This window comes from Gopherus evgoodei, chromosome 1 (genome assembly GCF_007399415.2).
Source record: "Gopherus evgoodei ecotype Sinaloan lineage chromosome 1, rGopEvg1_v1.p, whole genome shotgun sequence".
NCBI classification, from domain to species: Eukaryota; Metazoa; Chordata; order Testudines; family Testudinidae; genus Gopherus; species Gopherus evgoodei.
Genome location: NC_044322.1, coordinates 60157447 through 60177934, shown reverse-complemented (window position 1 = coordinate 60177934; position 20488 = coordinate 60157447). Strand labels below are relative to the sequence as shown.

General features: G+C 41.8%; 1 protein-coding gene across 1 annotated transcript in view; it reads right to left on the bottom strand.

Annotated features, from left to right (window-relative positions):
* Positions 1-20488, bottom strand: part of VWA8 (von Willebrand factor A domain containing 8) — a 285192-nt gene that overhangs the window by 251832 nt on the left and 12872 nt on the right. The window contains 1 exon segment of the mRNA XM_030565861.1: positions 10474-10551. Within this exon segment, the coding sequence (XP_030421721.1) occupies position 10474 (1 nt within the window). The 5' untranslated portion in view covers positions 10475-10551.

The window sequence follows — 20488 nt, the reverse complement described above, 5'->3', positions numbered from 1 at the left end:
ATGTAGAAACCCAAACTGCCTTGGCAAACACAGAAAAGAAAAGGCAATAGTTGGTCAGGATAACAACAACATACATTCAGCAATAACATACAATAGAACATTCAATAGAAAAGGATGATGGCTCACCCTGAGCCCTGCCTACAGTGCATGGGTGGGGTCAGAGGGAAAACCCTGTGATATTAGAAGAACTTGAATTTTCCTTTGGCTCCTTCCCCAGGAGAGACTAAAGATGGAAGAAGGAGGCTGCTCCTTCCTGCCCAGTCAAAATATCCTTTGAGCCAGAGAAGGTGCAGCCCAACACACAGAGAGGCAATGATTGGTTGAGTGTGCCAAGGAGTCCCTGACAATCATCTAGGAAAACCTCCAGCAAACCCAGCCCACTTGGCCATCATTCCACTGCCTTCTGAGTCTACAAAAAGGATAAAGGAGGGGCATGGAATCTGAGCTGAATAACCAGGCACTGGGAGGCAAGGAAGGGTGGCTGAGCTTAATCAAGCAGTCATGCCCAATGGTATAGTGTAAAACTAAGGTTTCAGAGTAGCAGCCATGTTAGTCTGTATCTGCAAAAAGAAGAGGAGTACTTGTGGCACCTTAGAGATTAACAAATTTATTTGCGCATAAGCTTTCGTGGACTACAGCCCACTTCATCGGATGCATGCAGTGGAAAACACAGTAGGAAGATATATATAGATAGATAGATATATAGATAGATATACACACACACAGAACATGAAACAATGGGTGTTACCATACATACTCTAACGAGAGTGTTCAGTTAAGGTGAGCTATTATCAGCAGGAGAGAAAAAAACTTTTTTTAGTGGTAATCAAAATGGTCCATTTGCAGCAGTTGACAAGAAGTTGTGAGGAACAGTGGTAGGGGGGAAAGAATAAACATGGAGAAATAGTTTTACTTTGTGTAATGACCCATCCACTCCCAGTCTCTATTCAAGCCTAATTTAATGCTGTCCATTTTGCAAAAGTGGATAGGCCATTACATAAAATAAAACTGTTTTCCTATTTTCCCTGTTACTGTCTGAAGCACCGATGAAAATACCGATGTCACCACAGAGTCCGAAGAGGCTGTTTTTCTTGCTATCGTGGGCTCTGATGATAGTAGTAGTCATCTTTGGTACCATTCTTTTACTGCCAAGATATAGAACTGAGAGAAAAACTTAGACTGTTTTACTGTACCTGAAGTAGTCAGAGCATCAAGAGCACTCCTTTCAGAGACTGAAGTCTCTGGGGACTGGATCTTCTTTGAGGAGGAACTCTTAGTCCTGCTCCTCTTATCTCCTTCCTTAGTCTTTGAGTGGAAAGTTCAGAACTGATGGACCGGTTATAGGTAACCTCACTCACAGAGAGTTTCAAAGACCAGGGTCTCAATGCTGCCTTCACGTGGGAGCTCTCAGTGACCATGATCTTAAAGTAGACAGGGCGCTAACAGAACTGGAAGATTCCTGTACAGTAACAAAAGACTCTTAATAGTTACTTAATGGTTCCTTTCTTAATATGCAAGCTACTGCCAGGAGAGAACAGAAAAAAAAGAATTTCTCTCTGGTTCCTTTTAAAACCAAACCCTCTCTGCTTAAAAGCCCCTAGCAGAGAAAAGAAAAATATAATATTCCTACTGGCTTCTGGATTCTATCTATCCCAAAGCGCTGCACACCATGTCATAACATTTTTTCCCAGATCTGGACCTTAGCGTCCAAAATATGGGTGTTAGCATGAAAACCTCCAAGCTTAGTTACCAGCTTGGACCTGGTAAAGCTGCCACCAGCCAGGAATTATACAGTGCTCACTGTGGTTTCCCCAAAACCTTCCCTGGGGGACCCCCAGACTCAGACTCCTTGAGTCTCACAACAAAGGGAAATAACCCCCTCCCCTTGTTTCCTGGTTACTTCCTCCCAGGCTCCCCTCCCTGGACGACCCTAGGAGATTCCCTGCTTCCAGTCCTGGAAACACAAGTACCGAGAGAGCTAATCTCTCTTCCCCCTTACCCAGAGGGTATGCAAAGTCAGGCTTAGTAAATCTAACATAAAGAGATTTTCCCCCTGACTTCTTCCTCCCACCAATTCCCTGGTGAGCGGCAGACTCAATTCCCTGGAGTCCCCACTAAAGAAAAACTCCAACAGGTCTTAAAAAGAAACTTTATATAAAAAAAGAAAGAAAAAGACATTAAAAATAGTCTCTGTATAACGGTGAAAATATACAGGGTCAATTGCTTAAAAGAAAAATGAATAAACAGCCTTATCCAAAAAGAATATACTCCAGCAACTACACACTTGTAAATACAAAAGAAAACTATATAAACCTATTGTCTTACTATTTTTGTACTTACAACTTGGAAACAGAAGATTAGAAAGCCAGGAGATAGAAAAATTACTCTCAGAGCCGAGAGGGCACAGACACAAGACAAAGAACAAAGAACTCACACCCAAAACTTCCCTCCACCCAGATTTGAAAAAGTCTTGTTTCCTGATTGGTCCTCTGGTCAGGTGTTTCAGGTTACTGGTGTTACCCCTTTACAGGTAAAAGAACATTAACCCTTAGCTATCTGTTTATGACAGGGTCTGAGGCCGGTCTTAATAGCCTGTACTTAATTTTCCTGGTTTTATGGGATCTTCCCTTAAGAGAAGTGAAAATCTTCCACTTGTAGGGGATATGCAAGTTTCCCAAGCAATGCCTGACTCGGCAGGAGAGGCACATTTTAAAACCCAGGGAACCCGGCATCCGAGACACAAGAAAAAAAAGTTGACCCCTGAATAGGGGAAAAAAAATTTTTTTTTATTTTTTAGGAAGAAAAAAAAATGGGAACAACAATTCCAACAACTATAAACTGCTAAGTATCCTATAAACTAACTAAAGAATAACACTATATAGTATATTTTAATGCTAAAGAGAAAAACAGCCACACACTAAATTCTTCGCTGGACGAAGGCAGTTGAAAAGGAACTATGGGTATTTAACGTGCACAGCCCTATAGTGTTTTGACATTGGACATGAAGAGGATGCCGAACATGCACATGCACTGCTACTAAAAATCTCTGACCAAAGGCAAAGGGAAAATGCACACCTGAAGTGGAGCAACTACAGGGACACTACTTGAAAAAGAACAGTGGATGTTTTTAAATGAGAGATTGCATAGTTGTGTAGGCAGATTAGCCATTTCATACTTAAGCTCCTTCAGAACTCTTAGATGTAAACCACTGTTATGGATTTTATGTTTTTTAAATTATCAGTTTGCTCTACCATCTCTTCTTCTGACACCTCAATATCTGCTATCTGATATTTCTAATCCAACTATTTATTTCAAAAACTGGTCAACATTTTTTTGCAACTTCCTTTTGATTTTGGGGAGCCTATTTAAAGGAGGAAGTATAACTTTTCCTCGCTCTCCTCCTAAACACTGGTGGCTGAACAATTTTTACTCAAACTACCAAACAAACAAACAAACAAACCTTGAGCAGAAAAAAGCCTTGACAATTTCAGCCTGCAAACTGAAAGTTTCAGAAATCTATGAGTACCTGAAAAACACAGCTTATGTTACCTTCAGTGCAATTACTGCTGTACATCCCGCTATTAACACACACACATCAATCATTTATGGGCCTAGTAATGTCACTGACTTTTCAAGCAGAACTGTTAGTTAGCTTCAATAGGGAATTCTGTTTAAAGATCAATGCTACAAGATGGCTCTGTTTTGCAATCAACATCAGTAGGAATTACTGCTTTAATTATACTATATTGTGAAGTAAATAGAGGGGACCATACAAGAATACTTTAATTTATTAGTAGAATACTGCTACAGAAAGTTCAGTTTATGGTTTCTGTATGCTATTCATCCACAAGAGGCTCATCCACTGGACAGACTTATGGTTGTATTTACAAATACTAAATTATAATTATTTAAAATCCAATATGTGGAAAGTCTTTTTCAGGTAATCTGATTCTACAATATATACTGCGTCCAAGAAAAATACATTAAAAGAACGTTAAAGTTGCAAAGTCATCCACATACAAATTAGGAAATACCAAAATGAGTCTGCATATGCATATAATGCAGTCATTAATTATATGGATTGTACTCACTGAAAAAGTAGCCATTCAATATTTATTTTTGTCCTCACCATTCAGTGTGTCCTTCCCCCCGCACACACACACACATTATTTACTACACACCATGCAAAGCCTACATCCTGAACACAGAATTATTCTTGTCTAGGGACTTTTCTATGGTGTTTTCATTTCAGGATTTAATTCTTTACAAACATTAATGAATTTATCTTCAAACCCTGTCTGAGGTAAGGTGATATTATTGTCCTTATTTTAGACATGGGGAACTAATGCAGAGAAATTCAGACCAACATTTTCAGAAGTGTCATCTAATTTTGGGTGCTTAATTTCAGATGCTTAGGGCCCAATTATTCAGAGTACTTACATTTTATAACACTTTATACGTTCAGTGCACAGCTCCCATTAACCTCCGTTGCAGTTGAGTGCTCAGCACTTCTGCGAATCAAACCCCCCAGCGTCTCAAGTTGGGCACCCTGAAAATGAAGAACTCAGTGACCTCCATGAAAATTTTGGTTTACTTGATTTGCTTAGCATTACGCAGGACCCCTTACTGAAATTTGCACCCAGAGGCCCCTCCATTGTGACAGAGGGGCCACCAGGCCAAACATGCATGGCACTACAACAACGTGGGTTGCAACACCGCTAACTGGAATTTGGCCTGGTGGCCCCTCTGTCAAAATGGAGGGTCTGCTGGGCCAAACACAGGACAAGAGCTGCTGCTGTGGGATGAGCACAGTGCAGGCTCGCTTTCTAGTCTCTCCATTAACCTCCCCTGAGTGGTGATGTTTTTGGAAGGACTGGGGGCCTCAGTTTCAGATTTTGTCACATGTCCTAAAGAACCTTTGTGTGCCCCTGACCCAGTAGCCCTTGCTGTCAGGAGGAGCGATTGCAGCAGAAGTCCTGCACAGCCTCTACAGCCATAGGTTAGAGCATGTCCCGTCAGCATGTAAGAGTTGCATGGAGATGGAACACGTTCAATATAAAAAGAATCTTCAGTGAATTTGGGCAGTCAAACTCTAACAGTGTGTAGGAGTTGTGAGGGGAAGGAACAGGCTTAGTACTGAGCATGTGTGCATTGAGATTTTTCAGAGGCTTATAAATTGGCCAAATTTGACTACATTATCCCAGAGAGGTGCCTGAACTAAATACCTGTAAGAATTTTTTTAACTTGGGCAAACAACTTGTTTTTCCCTAGCCTGGTTCTTGAAAATTGTTGAACCATTATAGCTGAAATATACACACACACAAAAATCAGTCTTAGGCAAACACTTGGCTTGGAAAATTTCACTGCAAACAGTTTAAGTATAGCAAAATTATAAGAAACTTAAAACAGAGTATTCTGGAAAGAGGCACAGGAAGTTTGGGCAGGTTTTCATAGTGGGGAGAGGGTGTTAACTGCAGGACCAGTCAAGGTTAGAAAAGGCTATTGGGGCCAGAAAAGTCTCCATGATTTTGAAGAGAAGCCATGAGCTGCAGGCAAAGATACTGGACACCTCACAGGGCTCTGCCCAAGTCCAAAAAGTCTCCCGAGTGGTGAGGAACCTGAGGCAGAGAAATGCATAGAGGTGTATTTATTATTTTGTATAGATCTGTCTATCTATCATGGTACTTAAGTAAGGAGTAGTGCTGTTTTAAAATTGTGTATTTGTTGGGTGTCTGGTGGCTTTCAGCATGGTGTTCCCCTGAAAAGGTAAACCAGAAGGCTCAACACCTTCGGTGGGACTCTGGGAAACAAGCAAGAGCCGCTGGGGAGCCTTGGGGGAGACTGTGCTAGTTTCAGGGCCTATTAGAATACTGTGTCCAGTTCTGCTGTCCGTACGTGAAGAAGGATGTGGAAATAAAAACATAAGAACGGCCATGTTCGGTCAGACCATAGGTCCATCTATGCTAGTATCCAGTCTTCCGACAGAAATACTGAAGAGAGTTGAAGTGATGACCACAAAAATGACAGAGGAGCTGAAAAAACAGCCTTATGAGGTGAGGCTTTAGGATTCAACCTATTCATCTTATCAAGGAAGAAGACTGAGAGATGACTTGATCATTGTATAAAGGTACTTACATATTGAAGAGATCTCATAGTATGGGGCTTTTCAATCATGCTGACAAAGGCCTACCAAGTTCCAGATGTTGGAAATTGAAGTTAGATAAATTCAATCACCAAATAAGATGCAATTTCCTAGAAGTTAGGGTGATAAAATATTGGAACAGCTCACTGGGGAGGTGGGGGACTCACCATGACTTGGGAGTCTTTACAATGAGACGAGATCTCTTTCTAAAAGACATGCCTCAATCCAGTTTCTAGGAGAAATTTTGTGGCCCGTATGGTGGGGAGAAGGGTCAGATTGGATAGTGGTGGTGGTCCCTGGAAGGTTTTTGAACCCCCTTTTCATTCCTTTCCTTCATGGACCATGGAGAAAACAGGAAGTTCTATATGTCCTCGACATGCTCATAACACTTGCATCTCTGCATTAAGCCAATGGCTCTTCTCAAATCTCACACTTCAGGGATTCAGGAATCTGTGTGGGTCAGGATGGATTTTTTTTTTCCTGATGCACCATATGCCAAAACTATTTGAGGGTGTTGTTTTCCCTGAAGCATCAGGGCTTAGCCACAGCTGGAGACAGGATACCACACAGGGTGGACCAGTGCTCTGGGATAGTACATAGAATCCTCTTTCTTAGGTATCTGGCTGGTATGTCTTGCTCACATGTTTAGCAAATCTTGTAACTTAACCATAAGTGCTCATATGAGGCTTTTTTTAAACTACTAACAAAATCATCCAAAGCATAGGAGCTGGTGGTGATGGGGGACTTCAACTACCCAGACATCTGTTGGGAAAATAAAACAGCAGGGCACAGATTATCCAACAAATTCTTGGAATGCATTGGAGGCCATTTTTTATTTCAGAAGGTGGAGAACGCTACTGGGGGGTGGGCTGTTCTAGATTTGATTTTGACAAATAGGGAAGAACTGGTTGAGAATTTGAAAATGGAAGGTAACTTGGGTAAAAGTGATCATGGAATGGTAGAGTTCACAATTCTAAGGAATGGTAGGAGGGAGAACAGCACAATAAAGACAATGGATTTCAAGAAGGCAGACTTTAGCAAACTCAGGGAGTTGGTAGTCAAAATCCTATGGGAAGCAAATCTAAGGGAGAAAACAACTGAAGACAATTGGCAGTTTTTCAAAGAGACATTATTAAGGGCACAAGAGCAAATTATCCCACTGCATAGGAAAGATAGGAAGTATGGCAAAAGACCACCTTGCCTTAACCAGGAGATCTTCAGTGATCTAAAACGCAAAAAAGAGTCCTACAAAAAGTGGAAACTCGGTCAAATTACAAAGAATGAATATAAGCAAACAACACAAGTATGCAGGGACAAAATTAGAATGGCCAAGGCACAAAACGAGTTTAAACTAGCTAGGGACATATAGGGTAACAAGAAAACATTCTACAAATAAATTAGAAGCAAGAGGAAGATCAAGAACAGAGTAGGCCCATTACTCAATCAGAGTGGAAAGACAATAACAGAAAACGTGGAAATGGCAGACGTGCTTAATGACTTCTTTGTTTCAGTTTTCACCAAGAAGGTTGATGGTGATTGGATGTCTAACATAGTGAATGCCAGTGAAAATGAGGTAGGATCAGAGTCTAAAATAGGGAAAGAATAAGTCAAAAATTACTTAGATAAGTTAGATGTCTTCAAATCGCCAGGGCCTGATGAAATGCATCATAGAATACTCAAGGAGCTGACTGAGGAGATATCTGAGACATTAGCAATTATCTTTGAAAAGTCATTCCAGAAGACTGGAAAAGGGCAAATATAGTGCCCATCTATAAAAAGGAAATAAGGAGAAGCCGAGGAATTACAGACCAGTCAACTTAACTTCTGTACCTGGAAAGATAATATCTTGCAAACTGATTTCTTAATTATTTGCACTAATGAGGTGATAACTAACAGTCAGCACGGATTTGTCAAGAACAAATCGTGTAAAACCAACCTGAGAGCTTTCTTTGACAGAGTAACAAGCCTTGTGGATGGGGGGAAGCAGTAGATGTGGTATATCTTGACTTTAGTAAGGCTTTTGATACTGTCTCGCATGACCTTCTCATAAACAAACTAGGGAAATACAACCTAGATGGAGCTACTATAAGGTGGGTGCATAATGGGTTGGAAAACTGTTCCCAGAGAGTAGTTATCAGTAGTTCATTGTCATGCTGGAAGGGCATAACGAGTGGGGTCCTGCAGGGATCGGTTCTGGGTCCGGTTCTGTTCAATATCTTCATCAGTGATTTAGATAATGGCATAGAGAGTACACTTATAAAGTTTGCGGATGATACCACTCTAGGAGGGTTGCAAGTGTTTTGTAAGATAGGATTAAAATTCAAAATTATCTGGACGAACTGGAGAAATGGTCTGAAGTAAACAGGATGAAATTCAATAAGGACAAATGCAAAGTACTCCACTTAGGAAGGAACATTCGCAGTTGGACACATCCAAAATGGGAAAAGACTGCCTAGGAAGAAGTACTGCGGAAAGGGATCTGAGGGTCATAGTGGATCACAAGCTAAATATGAGTCACCAGTGTAACACTGTTGCAAAAAAAGCAAATATCATTCTGGGATGTATTAGCAGGAGTAGTATAGTAAGCAAGACATGAGAAGTAATTCTTCTGCTCTACTCTGCGCTGATTAGGCCTCAGCTGGAGTACTGTGTCCAGTTCTGAGCACCACATTTCAGGAAAGACGTGGACAAACTGGAGAAAGTCCAGAGAAGGGCAACAAAAATGATTAAAGGTCAAGAAAACATGACCCAATAAGGAAGACTGAAAAAACTGGATTTGTTTAGTCTGGAGAAGAGAAGACTGAGAGGGGACATGATAACAGTTTTCAAGTACATAAAAGGCTGTTACAAGGAGGAGCGAGAAAAATCGTTCTTCTTAACCTCTGAGGATAGGTCAAGAAGCAATGGGCTTAAATTGCAACAAGGGCAGTTTAGGTTGGACATTAGAAAAAATTTCCTAACTGTCAGAGTGGTTAAGCACTGGATTAAATTGCCTAGGAATAAAATAAAATAATAATAATATAAAATAATAATAATAATAATAATAATAATAGGAGATATACCTATCTCCTAGAACTGGAAGGTCATTGAGTCCAGCCCTGCCTTCACTAGCAGGACCAATTTTTACCCCAGATCCCTAAGTGGCCCCCTCCAAGATTGAACTCACAACCCTGGGTTTAGCAGGACAATGCTCAAACCACTGAGCTATCCCTCCCCCCCTGGTTGTGGAATCTCCATCTTGGGGATTTTTAAGAGCAGGTTGGACAAACAGCTGTCAGGGATGGTCTACTTAGTTCTGCCTTGAGTGCAGCGGTCTGGACTAGATGACCTCTCGGGGTCCCTTCCAGTTCTATGATTCTATCCCAAAAACGACAGACACTATTCAAAAATTCAGGTCTCAAATTTAGATTACGGAAAATAAATACATACCCATACAGATTTACCAAATCTAATAGAATTAAAATGTTGTAATTTGTTGTTATTGAAATGAGAGCATTTGTGTTAGTGCATGAGAACTGGAAACTGACTAAACGAAAGTGAAATGGACTAGTGCATTTTCATTGTTAAAATTGGGTGAAATGCAGAAGTAAAAGTACTGCACAAATGATGTAAAGTAAAATCAGATGTTTAGGAATTTTAAATGATGTAAAGCAGTATTTCTCAGCTGGTGGGTCACAAGACATTGAGAGTTATTACAAGCTAAAGCAAAGAAATCTCTGTTCCCTGTACACCCTTACCCTTCAAGGTCAAATCCACTCTATCAACCTCTCAGTACACATACACAGTTAAATTATATAGGTTCATTGTTACCAATACATTTGTACTTTGACTTTTACAGTAAATGTGTAAAAGTGTGAAAATGTTTTACTTCAAATAAGGGATTGCCAACCTCAGAAGACTGAGAAACACTACTCTAAGGTATTAATACCAGTAATGAACGTAAGCAATTTATCCTAAAAGTACTGTAACATCAGGAGTATCTGAAGGAATGAGGTAAGACCATATTATCTAAAAATCCAAACAACTTTAATGCAACCACAGTCCTACCACTGCAGTGCCTGCCTCGCCTAGCACCAGTAACAAGCCCACCACAAGAAGCATTTCCATTCTCATTTCCCCAGCTTCTCTTTCAAGGGGGATGGTAGGGGAGGGTGAATGTTCATTACAATTTTAATCAGCCTCCTTCTAAAAAATATTCTCAGTTTCTTCTTTAAAATATTGAAGGCTAAGTTAAGACATATTGCTTGCATGAGAGTAAGGGTTTATAGGACTGGGCTCCAATATTCCAGACACATTATACATTCACTAGCCAAAGGAAAGAAGTTTCTTACTGTAGTTCAGTGGCACAAGTTCTGGGCTCTTTGGTGTTTTGAGTTTAAATGACACATCTCCAATAGTAACAGTATCCCCTAAAAAAAAAGAAGAAATATTAAAATATACTGTACACTTGTTTTTGGTTTAAGAAACATTTCTGTAGACAGTAATTTCGTTGTTTTTATAGCCAGGGCCCTCTGTATTCCACAGCTATGGAATTCACTCTTTGCCGCAGAGCTGTGCTACAGAATCTGAGCTTTCATCTTTTAAAAATTAATCTTCTAGCCCTCATGACTGCAGAACCTTGAAAATGTGACAAGAGCATAACTTAATGGAGTGGTGATTTTCTGGAGTATGTAGACAGCCTGAAACAACACCTCTGAGTTGTGCAAACTGACCCATTCATCTCAGTCAGTGCCCCATCAACTCAATGGTTGCACACCTGCAGAATCTGGTGTCTTCCTAAGATGTCGCAAAACACTAAGGCCTATCAGCTCTTGTGAAATTTTAGAATTGGTAGCTTAGTTTATGGTTATATTTTTCTGAGAGATTGGGGTAGCAAATATATGGCCTCATGAACCCTCTCATGAATCCCCAGCTCAGCCCATGTGCTTCAAAAGGATCCTGGTCACAGCTCCTTGTTTTCAGCAGCTCACAAGAGGCCACAGGGTACAAAAAATGTGTTAGCTCATTATTTTAACATGTATATAAAATGTCTGACATGGATTGTATATATTCAGGGTTTTCAAGTATCCCTTATCTATGATTATTTTAGAGGGTCTTTCTCCTCCTTTTTTGACTAGTTGATTTTTCCCACCAACCTTTTTCTAGTTCAAACAGTTCTTTTAGGTGTTTTTTTTTTAAACATTTTAAAACGTTCACTACTTCAGATGTTTTGTGCCTATTTGATACAGCCACATCCTTCCTTATTTTAAGCACCATTAGGGACCAAAGCATGCAGTGGAATTAGGGGACATAAAAATATCACAGCATGGAGGAATGAGAGCAGACTCCACAGAGCCACTTCTCTCGTTCTTGCACAGGTGGGTGGGAAGGGAAGTGGGTGAAGCCTTCACTACACCTCTTACAGCCCCACAAAGTCACCAGCCAGCACAGCTGAGCTAGCATAGAGGGGAAAGTATTTGGGCCAGGTATAGAGCTGGCACAGATTGTTTCCTCCTTGGAGCAAGAGAGGAATTAGGGATCATTTTGTGACACCCAAGGTTCTCCTTGGGCAACCTAGTTGTACTACCATTTACCCAGGGTCTGTGGCAAACCCATAAGCTAGTCCTTATTAATGGACTTTCTCTCAGGCCTTACAAGTTTTCCCTGATAAATTCTAAAACCCTAATTGTTCCCCTTGACTCTCTCAACTAGCATTAGCTCATTCTCCAGCTATGCTGCCTTTATCTTTTCCCAGCACCCCTTAATTGGCTGTATTCTTGTTAAGATGCACTTGTCAATTTTCCATTTCCAGTACAGATTTGTATTTTATTGTCAACTTCCAGTCCTTGGCCAATCCCTCAAAAAACACATTAGCTACTTCTCCTTACACTCTTCGTTTCTGGATCAATACTAATGTAATGTGTCTGAATTATGATATTTTGTAGCATTCTTTCATGCTACTGTATTTTAATATCATATTCCTCTTGCTGTTTCCTGAATCCTAGCTCCTAAGAAATGCTTGAACAAATCTAACATTCATTATTTAATACCCTTTAACAGTCTACAAGAAGCACTATATCGACAAACAACGTATGCAGTGTTTCCTACAGTAACTCCACTTACATCGATATAAGTCAGTCTTTCCCTGTGGCTAGTTGATGGTCATTGTACTCATTTAAGCTCAGGATCCCTTTAAAACTTACTCTCTCTGTAGGCTGCTATAAAAAAAATGTAGTAAGCCAGCACTTCAGGGCTGAAAACGACAACCAAAGCTCCCCTCCCACTCCCCTTATGTGTCTGCAGCTCTAACTTCTCTTGCTCACTGGGGTGATAATGAAGGGCTGAGCAGGCTGGATCCAAGTAGGTGGAAGACATCTGCAATTTCAGCAAGTGTCCCGAGGGGTCCACTGCTTGCCTGAAGCTCCACAACCTCCTTCTTCAGGTCATCGTCTTAAATGCTAAAATTCCTCTTAAAACAGATTTGTCTGATTGTCTGCCTCAGGAATTTTATGTCAATTTCTTTTCTCGCCTTCCCCCAGCCAAAGAGCGACAAAACAAGTGTATATGACTAATTAGCTTCTAGCTTAAATTATTTACATTAAAGTTGCAAATATACTGTCTCTCTCCCCTATACACATGATTCGCTCAAAATACAGAAGAAATGAGAAATGGGCTGAAAGGACAAGATGTGTGATACCAGACAAACAGCAGGCAAGTAAAAAAAAAAAAGAAGAAAACCCAAACCAAAACAATTCCCCTTCTATTTTTGATGTTTTTTGTATATAAAAATAAGACACTATAAGCTTTAGGATCACAACAGAAACTACTTTTATTTGACTATCTTCTCACCAACAAAAGTTGGTCCAATAAAAGACGTTACTTCAGCCACCTTGTCTCTCTAATGTCCTGGAACTGACACAGACACAACTACACTGCATAAATAGAAACTACAGCAATTTTTTGGGCTACCTATTTTATTCACTAAGCAAAGCAAGGCCTTACACTCAACTCGATGGCATTTCTCTGTTTGTCTGTCTTTCTGTGACATGATATATTCTGAAAACCACATCCTGTCATGGACTGTTCTAGGTATCAAAGAGCAGAGCCTATTGATTTTGATAAAATCAGAAAACCAGAAAAGCCTGAAATTCCATTAAAATCAGGCCCATACAGTGCCCATTTGGTGAAAATGGGAAAACAGGAAGGTGGAAGCAGGGGACATACAGAGCTCCTGGCATCTGGTTAGCAAACATGTCAGATTTAACCAGCTCTGTAAAAAGAACCAGTCAATGATATCCATTAACACTGTCCAGGTTACATCCTCCTCCCCATCTCAGCTCTGCTCATGATCACAATGGAATTAAAAATGATGATACCCTGAATGACTTATTGCCCAGACAGAAAGAAAATAAATAATTTTACAAATTACAAATTGTGGGGAAATGTAGGAATGCAAGGAGCTCCTGGTGTCTGCAGTGAGCTCAGCCTACTGAAACACCACAGTGTGCAACTCTAGTCTAGGTTCTTCTATCATGCTTATCTCTATGGTACATATACAAAGGGACCTCATCTGTCCTTCTAACCTCATCAAGCATATTATTAGAGTTCCATCTACTGACACACTATTTTTTAAAAAATTACATTATATATATTATGAGCATTCCAAACTTTCCCTCTCCTTATACTACCCCCATCAAAATGGAGTTAAAATACTACAATAGCACACTTGTGTCACTGTAGCGCTTCAGTGTAGACGCTACCTAGGCCAATGGGAGGGATTCTCCCATCGCTATAGGTCATCCGCCTCCCCAAGAGGCAGTAACTAGGTTGACAGTAGAATTGTGCCATCAACCTATCATTATCTACACCGGGGATTAGACTGATATAGTTACATCTCTCGGGTCTGCATTTTTCACATGCCTGAGAGACATACCTATACCGACGTAAATTCCTAGTGTAGACCAGACCCTAGAATGAGCACAGATGAAGTCCTGAAAACCACAGCTGAACAGACAGCTTTAAGGGGGAAAAGTGCTAGTTTAAAACTGAACCTTAACACAATAGCTGAATAGCACTTTCCTGAAGCTGTGCAGTTTTTAACTTTCACTCAGACACTGCAGAAGTGTTGGAAAGTGAGCCTCTAAATAAAGATATTTGCTTATCTTGAGATAATTTAGCTAATAAAAATGTGACAACCCATGGAAACTAACACTCTCTATTTTTCTAGAACTGCAATTTAGACTGGATAACACATTTAATATACCTCTATTTCTACAAGAAGTGACAAAATCCACGTCTACACTATGGTTGCTTCTGTAGCCATAGTATAACCCCGTAGTGCAGACACAGCCTATAGTTTCAGAAGGGGGTTTTCCATTGCCGTAGGAACTCCACCTCCCCAAGTCACAGTAAATAGCATTCTTCTGTCGACCTAACTGCATCTACATGGCGGTTTGGGGTCAGCATAGCTGGAGTACTCTGGAATTTAGATTTTTCACACCCCAGAGTGCTGTACATATGTTGACCTAAGTGTTAAGTGTAGACAAGGCTGATCATAGGTTCTTCAAATGATCAGAAATGGTCAAGAATTACGTCTATCAGTCAGAATATCAAGCCCATGCCTAAACCCATATGATAACAGAATTTCATGCAGACAGCTGTCCACTCATATGGATCACAATCGCAGGATTGGAGACCTAGATTTACATCTCATTTAAAAGCTCTTACATTACTTTGATATTTTTCCACCCTATCAAATTATTTTTCCTACAAGTGTTGCATAAAGAGCTATTGTTATATCTATTTTTTAAAATTTTGAGATACAAAGGCCTGATCTACACTTAAATTTTAGATTCACATAGCTGCATTGCTCAGGGATGTGGAAAATCCACAAATCTGACTGACACACATCCCAATCTATGCAAACAGAAGAATGCTTCTGTTGACCTTGCTATCATCATTCAGAGAGGAGGTATTCCTAAACAGACAGAAAACCCCCTTAAGTTGCAATAGGCTGCGTCTACACCAGGGGTCGGCAACCTCTGGCACACGGCTCACCAGGGTAAGCACCCTAGCAGGCTGGACCAGTTAGTTTACCTGCCACATTGGCAAGTTCGGCCAATCGTGGCTCTCACTGGCTGTCCCAGGCCAATGGGGGCAGCAGGAAGCTGCGGCCAGCACATCCCTCAGCCCGCGCCACTTCCTGCATCCCCCATTGGCCTGGGACGGCGAATCGTGGACAGTGGGAGCCACGATCGGCCAAACAAGCCGACGCGGCAGGTAAACAAACTGGCCCAGCCCACCAGGATGCTTACCCTGGCGAGCCATGTGCCAGAGGTTGCCAACCCCTGGTCTACACTGTGGGGTTATGTTGGCATACTCTCATACACAACTGTGGTATGAGTCATATATGAAGACAGATAAATAGATTATATCAGGGTTCTCAAACTGGGGGTTGTGACCCATCGGTGGTCACAAGGTTATTACATGGGGGGTCATGAGCTGTTAGCCTCCACCCTCAAACCTCACTTTGCCTCCAGCATTTATAATAGTGTTAAATACAAAAAAAAGTGTTTTTAATTTATAAGGGGAGGTTGTACACATAGGTTTGCTGTGTGAAAGGGGTCACCAATACAAAAGTTTGAGAAACACTGGATTATATCTTAATCACAATTTTTAAAAAAGTAGCAGAAAATAGTTTTTCCTACGTTTTTCTATTAGCTACTCTTTATGGTGAAATAACACATCATGAAAAACAAAAGAAATAAAATTTGAAAAGACCATTTTAAAACAAAGAATCCCCTCTATAATTTTAGACTCCTATCTGCAAGGATGTATACATGCATATAACCTTACTCACTGTGAGCAGTCCCACTGAGGTCAGTAATATTATGCATATAAATAATTCCAAGTACATATGCCAGCCTTTGCAGGATCGTGACCCTAATGAGACACTGGGAGGTTTGAAATGCATTTTTATTGGGTGGTTGAGGATTCTCTCTTTTGGACTCTTTAGGTCTGAAATTATATGATTACCATACTGAAAAAGTGATCTCAAAATACCTATAATTCAGTCTTATATAAAATATTCATCTTCTCTCTTCAACTAATAGCACAAACACATTTAAACTGTGGTGTTATGCACTGCTAACACTAATTTCTGTGTGATTATACCACATCTGTTTGAGAAAAGTTCAACAGCTAAATTACATCTATATATATATTTTTAGATCCTCATTTCATGATAAAGAGAAGGAAAGGAAAATAAATGCTTCCAACTGATATCATTTACAAAACACCTTTACAAAAGGACATGTAGCAGAGAGAATAGCAACTCATCCTTAGAGATCCAATTTAAGCTTGAAAAGGGTAATGGTATTGTTATTAAGAATTTGTTTTTTCCTTTTCCTCAGCCTTTTTGAATAAATTATTACAAAGTACAGCAAGCATGTATTTTGAGTTAAATGCATGATTTTATAGTTCTGTGGGTTAATGTCTCTTTCACCTGAAACACCTGACCAGAGAACCAATCAGGAAACTGGATTTTTTCAACTTTGGGTGAAGGGAAGTGTGTCTCTGAGTCTTTTGTCTGTCTGCCTGTTTCCTCTGAGCTGTGGAGAAGTAGTTCTATTTTCTAGTCTTCTGTTTCTAAGTGTAAGGACAAAGAGATCAGATAGTAAGTTCTATGGTTTCTTTTCTTTGGTATTTGCATGAATATAAGTGCTGAAGTGCTTTGATTTGTGTTCTTTTTGAATAAGGCTGTTTATTCAATATTCTTTTAAGCAATTGACCCTGTGTTGTATCATCTTAATACAGAGAGAACATTTGTATTTTTTCTTTCTTTTTTATATAAAGTTTTCTTTTAAGACCTGTTGGAGTTTTTCTTTACTTCAGGGAAATTAAGTCTGTACTCACCAGGGAATTGGTGGGAGGAAGAAATCAGGGGAAAGCTGTGTGTTGGATTGCTAGCCTGATTTTGCATTTCCTCTGGGTGAAGAGGAAAGTGCTTTTGTTCCAGGATTGGGAACGGAGAGGGGGACTCACTCTGCGTAGTTTCACAGAGCTTGTGTCTGTGTATCTCTCCAGGAGCACCTGGAGGGGGGAAGGGAATCAGGATTATTTCCCTTTGTTGTGAGACTCAAGGGATTTGGGTCTTGTGGTCCCCAGGGAAGGTTTTTCAGTGGGACCAGAGTGCCCCAAAACACTCTAATTTTTTGGGTGGTGGCAGCAGTACCAGGTCCAAGCTGGTAACTAAGCTTGGAGGTTTTCATGCTAACCCCCATATTTTGGACGCTAAGGTCCAGATCTGGGAATAAGGTTATAACATGAGTGGCAGCGGCGGGATATAGACAGAATCCAGAAGCCAGTAGGAATATTATATTTTTCTTTTCTCTGCTAAGGGCTTTTTAGCAGAGAGAAACAGTTTGGTTTTAAAAGGGAACCAGAGAGAATTTTTTTTTTCTGCTCTCTCTAGCAGTTTGTGGTTTGCATATTAAGCGAGAAGACTGTTAAGGGTCTTTTGTCATGCAATAGCCCTCCCATTAGGAGGCAAAGTACCAGCACTTATATGCATGCAAATAAAGTGGTTTTTCTGGTTTCCCTTAATTGAACATTAGCTAGAGAGAGAAAAGGGAAAAGGCACTGTTGCTAGGCAGACTTCAGGAGGCAACAGAGAACCTGCAGTTCAGAAGATAAACACCGGAGGGCACCCCAACACAAGAAAACAGGAACCATGACTTCTAAGGCAAAAAGAAACGCCGAAGAACACATCAAAGAAGCTGAACACAGGCGACAACTGGAAATGAAACAAAAAGAGATGGAGATAAAAGAAAAGGAAGAAAGCATCAAACAGGCAGCCCAAGAGGCAGCACACAAAAGAAAACTAGAAGAAGATGAGGCAGCCCACAGAAGACAGATAGAACTCCAGAGGGAAGCCCACCAACAGGCCATGGAATTAGAAAAGGCTAAGCAACAGACTCCAGCCAATCCTAACAACCCATCGCCCATTATTGCTCCACAGCACAGGAAATTTCCCACCTACAAGGCAGGTGATGACACCGAGGCCTTCTTGGAAAATTTTGAAAGAGCCTGTCTTGGGTACAGCATCCCCGAAGACCAGTACATGGTAGAATTAAGGCCACAACTCAGTGGACCTTTAGCAGAGGTGGCAGCTGAAATGCCTAAGCTGCAAATGAACGACTATAAACTTTTTCAAACCAAGGCCAGATACCGGATGGGGATAACCCCAGATCATGCCCGTCGGCGCTTCAGAACCCAAAAGTGGAAACCAGAGGTGTCATTTCCCAAACACGCCTACTACATTGCAAAAAACTATGAGGCCTGGTTAACAGGAAACAACATTCAAACCTTGGAAGAAGTGAACCTCCTCATACAAATGGAGCAGTTCTTGGATGGTGTTCCTGAAGACATCACACGGTACATACAAGATAGAAATCCCAAAACTATCGCTGAGGCGGGGGACATTGGAGCCAAATGGATGGAACTGGCAGAAAGCAAAAAAGCTACTGTCAAGGGGAACGATTACCCCAGGGGGCACACAGACCATAAACCCTACAACCGAGGACAGCCAAAGACCCTACATACCACCCAAGTAAAGCCACAGATACCCTACTCTTCAACCTCACCAGTCTCCAGTAACTCACCTCGGCCCAGTGACCCATCAGATGGAAGATGCTTTAAGTGTAATGAACTGGGACATATCAAGGCCAACTGTCCCAAGAACACCATGCGAGTGCAATTCATTACACCACCATCACCCCAAAGATCCCCAGGCCCAGATGCCTCTCAAATACCCTTGGAGCGAAGGGAAAATTTGAGAGTGGGCGGAAAGAAGGTTACTGCGTGGAGAGACACGGGGGCACAAGTGTCAGCTATCCACCAATCCTTCGTTGACCCCAAATTCATCAACCCAGAGGCCAAAGTTACAATTTACCCCTTCATGTCACAAGCTGTAGACTTGCCTACAGCTCAACTGCCTGTCCAGTACAAAGGCTGGTCAGGAATGTGGACTTTTGCCGTCTATGACAATTATCCTATCCCCATGCTACTGGGGGAAGACTTGGCCAACCAGGTGAGGCGGGCCAAGAGAGTGGGAATGGTTACCCGTAGCCAAACCAGGCAAGCTTCCAGACCCATTCCTGTTCCTGAGCCGTCCACAGAGGCCCCGTCTGTGTTACCAGAGACCCAGACAGAGGTAGTGGACCCGGATTCCATGCCTACCACTGAAACAGCCACAGCATCTCCAGTCCCAGGCCCGGAACTGGAACAGCAACCAGCACCAGCAAGTGCAACCACATCTTCAACCTCAACGCCAGAGGGCGCCAGCGAGCCAGAACTGGCAGAAGCACAAGACAGCCATACCCAAAAGGCTCAGCCAGAGCCTGAAATACCCTCAGGTGCACCAGCGGAGAGCGGTTCACCAGCAACGGAAACAACCCCATCACCTACATCGCTTCCAGAGGGACCAAGCCCAAGTCCACAGTCTGAGGAAGAACTGGTGACCCCAGCCTCAAGGGAACAGTTCCAGGCTGAGCAGGAAGCAGATGACAGCCTTCAGAAAGCGTGGGCGGCGGCACGGAGCACCCCACCGCCTCTCAGCTCTTCTAATCGATCCCGGTTTGTTATAGACCAAGGACTTTTATACAAGGAAATTCTTTCTGGTGGACACCGGGAAGAATGGCAGCCGCAAAAACAGTTGGTGGTTCCAACTAAGTACCGGGAGAAGCTCTTAAGCTTAGCCCATGATCATCCCAGTGGCCATGCTGGGGTGAACAGAACCAAGGACCGGTTGGGGAAGTCCTTCCACTGGGAGGGGATGGGCAAGGATGTTGCCAAGTATGTCCGGTCTTGTGAGGTATGCCAAAGAGTGGGTAAGCCTCAAGACCAGGTCAAGGCCCCTCTCCAGCCACTCCCCATAATTGAGGTCCCATTTCAGCGAGTAGCTGTGGATATTCTGGGCCCTTTCCCAAAAAAGACGCCCAGAGGAAAGCAGTACGTACTGACTTTAGTGGACTTTGCTACCCGATGGCCAGAAGCAGTAGCTCTAGGCAACACCAGGGCTAACACTGTGTGCCTGGCCCTAACAGACATCTTTGCCAGGGTAGGTTGGCCCTCTGACATCCTTACAGATTCAGGGTCTAATTTCCTGGCAGGGACCATGGAAAAACTGTGGGAAACTCATGGGGTGAATCACTTGGTTGCCACCCCGTACCACCATCAAACCAATGGCCTGGTGGAAAGGTTCAATGGAACTTTGGGGGCCATGATAAGAAAATTCATCAACGAATTCTCCAATAATTGGGACCTAGTGTTGCAGCAGTTGCTGTTTGCCTACAGGGCTGTACCACA